Raw genomic sequence first — 2,789 nt, forward strand, 5'->3', positions numbered from 1 at the left:
TAAATGGAACAAAAAAGCAGTCGTTTAACTAACTAAAGTATGTTGCATGCTTGCTTCTTTATTGTGGGAACGGTGCAATGTTGTACCTTTAACACTGTTTTGGTTTCTCTCAGGGGAAGGTTCTCTGTGGTGAAACACTGTGACCAGAGAGGATCGAAACGCACCGTCGCCGTCAAGTTTGTGAATAAGAAGCTGACGAAACGAGACCAGGTCACGCATGAACTCACCGTTCTGCAGAGACTCCAGCACCCACGCCTAGTCAGACTACTGGACACATTTGAGACCTCCGGCAGCTATGCACTGGTCCTGGAGATGTGAGAGATAACAATCACCCATGCTAAATATTATCGTGGTGGTCATGCATGTTCCTGCTATTGTGTTCCTGACAATATGTGTGTTTTGTGTGATTGGACAGGGCTGATCAGGGCCGCCTGCTGGACTATATTGTAAGCTGGGGGAACCTCACAGAAGAGAAGGTGGCCTTTTATCTTCGGGACATTTTAGAAGCTTTGCAGTACCTGCATAACTGTAGAGTAGTTCATCTGGATTTAAAGGTCTGTGTTAATATTACATATAGATATTTTAAAAAGCGGCACTTTATTTTTCTGATTGCTTTTGGGATACCGCATTTTCCGGAGTATAAGTCGCATCAGTCAAAAATGCATTTTGAGAAGAAAAAAATATATGTAAGTCGCACTGGACTAAACGTCGCGTTTATTTTGAAAATGATTTCACAAAATTCAAGCCGAAGAATCAACATTTAATCTTGAAAAGCAAGTTAGAATAGGTGTCCGTACATGTTAAAGTAACATAAAAAGTTATTGACATGATACACAATAGCATACAGAACATACATGGGAGGCTGAATAGGCTAAATTAACAAGACAAGCCAAATCAAGTTCAAAAAAGGTCCCGAAGTCATTCCACATCACTGAATCTATTGAATTACATAAATACAGGAGCAGCATAGAGCGGACTCTCGCGGCTGTAGACGGTAATGATTTCTCTTGGTTCATATGAAATAATTCTCACCTGACTAGAAGCTCCAGGACCCGCCAAACTAAGAAAAAAATGTGACTTATAGTCCGGAAAATACGGTAATTTGCAAATTTACATTTATGCATTTGGCAGGCACTTTAAAAAAAAAAAAACGATTTCAAGTGCATTACAAGGTATACATTTTATCAGTATGTCTTCCCTGGAAATCTATGGAGGACACAAAAATAAATAAATGTATAAATAAATAAATTAATACATAACCGCAGATGTAAATAAGTAATTAATTAAATGCCGAAATAAATAAATATTTTAAGTTTTTTATATAAATACACACACATTAATGTTTGCATTTAAGAAACATTTACATGTATTTTTATATATATTTTGATATATTTTATTTTATACATAAAAAATATACCTAAACAACATTTTTCTAAAATGGCAAAATAAATAAATATTTTAAGTGTAAATAAATACATATATGCCCAAATAAATAAATGATATACTTTTAATTATAATATTTTGTACCACATGTGTTATAAATAGGGCTGTCAAAATACAAAATAAAAGTTTTTTGCATAATTTATGTGTGTAAATATTATATATAGATATATATATAAATTCACTCACATTAATGTTTGCATTTAAGAATCATTTACATGTATATTTATATATATTTTTTATTTTATAAATATAAATACAAAAATATACCTAAACAACATTTTTCTCAAATTCATACATGTATGTGTATATGTAATCTACACACACACACACACACACATGCAAACACAAACTTTTATTTTGTATGTGATAAATCGCGATTAATCTTTTGACTAATTGTAATATATTTATTTCTGTATTCCTACATTTATTTATTTGTGCATTTATTTACAATTAAAGGAATATTCCATTTTCTTAAAAGAAAAATCCAGATAATTTACTCACCACCATGCCATCCAAAATGTTGATGTCTTTCTTTGTTCAGTCAAGAAGAAATTATGTTTTTTGAGGACATTTGCGGACCATTGTAAACAATAAACTGACACACAGACATTAATTAGTATCAGTTGACATACAACAATGTAGGAACGGTCCTCTTTCAACACACTTGTAAACACTGGGGCGGAGTTTCGCCTTTGTCCTCTGTGACCTCTTGACGTCATGACATATTGCGTGGGGTCACGCTGACGTATCACGACCGGATCTAGACGAAAAGTTGTGGTTTAAAAGAGCATATTTTTTATTTTTCTTGTCAAAAATGACAATCCTTTCGCTAGATAAGACCCTTATGCCTCGTTTGGGATTGTTTAGAGTCCTTTGATACTCCGTTGAAAAAAACTGTTAAGTGTTGAGTTAAGTATTAAGTGTTGGGCTCTATTAAAGTCCATTAAAATGAGAAAAATCCTTCAATGTTTTCCTCAAAAAACATAATTTCTTCTCGACTGAACAAAGAAAGACATCAACATTTTGGATGACATGGCGGTGAGTAAATTATCTGGATTTTTCTTTTAAGAAAATTGAATATTCCTTTAATATATTTATTTATTTATTTATTTGTGTGTTTATTTATTTATAGTTCTGCATTTATGTATTTATTCATTTATTTATCACTATTCTTGTTAAATGACATATTTCATCCTCCATAGGGATCAAACCTTATGTCCTTTGTGTTGCTAATGCAGTGCCTTACCAACTAAGCTACCATTTGCGGTGCCATTTTTCTGTTACATTTTTATGAATCACTAATTTAATTATGTTAATTAATTCCCCTATTTCCATTCTCTGACCAG

At 32.6% G+C, this 2,789-nt stretch overlaps 1 protein-coding gene across 6 annotated transcripts in view; it reads left to right on the forward strand.

Annotated features, from left to right (window-relative positions):
• trioa (trio Rho guanine nucleotide exchange factor a) overlaps positions 1 to 2,789 on the forward strand; it is a 108,271-nt gene that overhangs the window by 101,624 nt on the left and 3,858 nt on the right. For all 6 annotated transcript variants that reach the window (XM_065291513.2, XM_065291543.2, XM_065291505.2 and 3 more), the window contains 2 exons: positions 114 to 314; positions 416 to 554. In XM_065291513.2, coding sequence (XP_065147585.1) covers positions 114 to 314; positions 416 to 554 — 340 coding nt within the window. The remainder of the gene's footprint in view (positions 1 to 113; positions 315 to 415; positions 555 to 2,789) is intronic.

This window comes from Paramisgurnus dabryanus, chromosome 19, assembly GCF_030506205.2.
Source record: "Paramisgurnus dabryanus chromosome 19, PD_genome_1.1, whole genome shotgun sequence".
Classification (NCBI taxonomy): Eukaryota; Metazoa; Chordata; class Actinopteri; order Cypriniformes; family Cobitidae; genus Paramisgurnus; species Paramisgurnus dabryanus.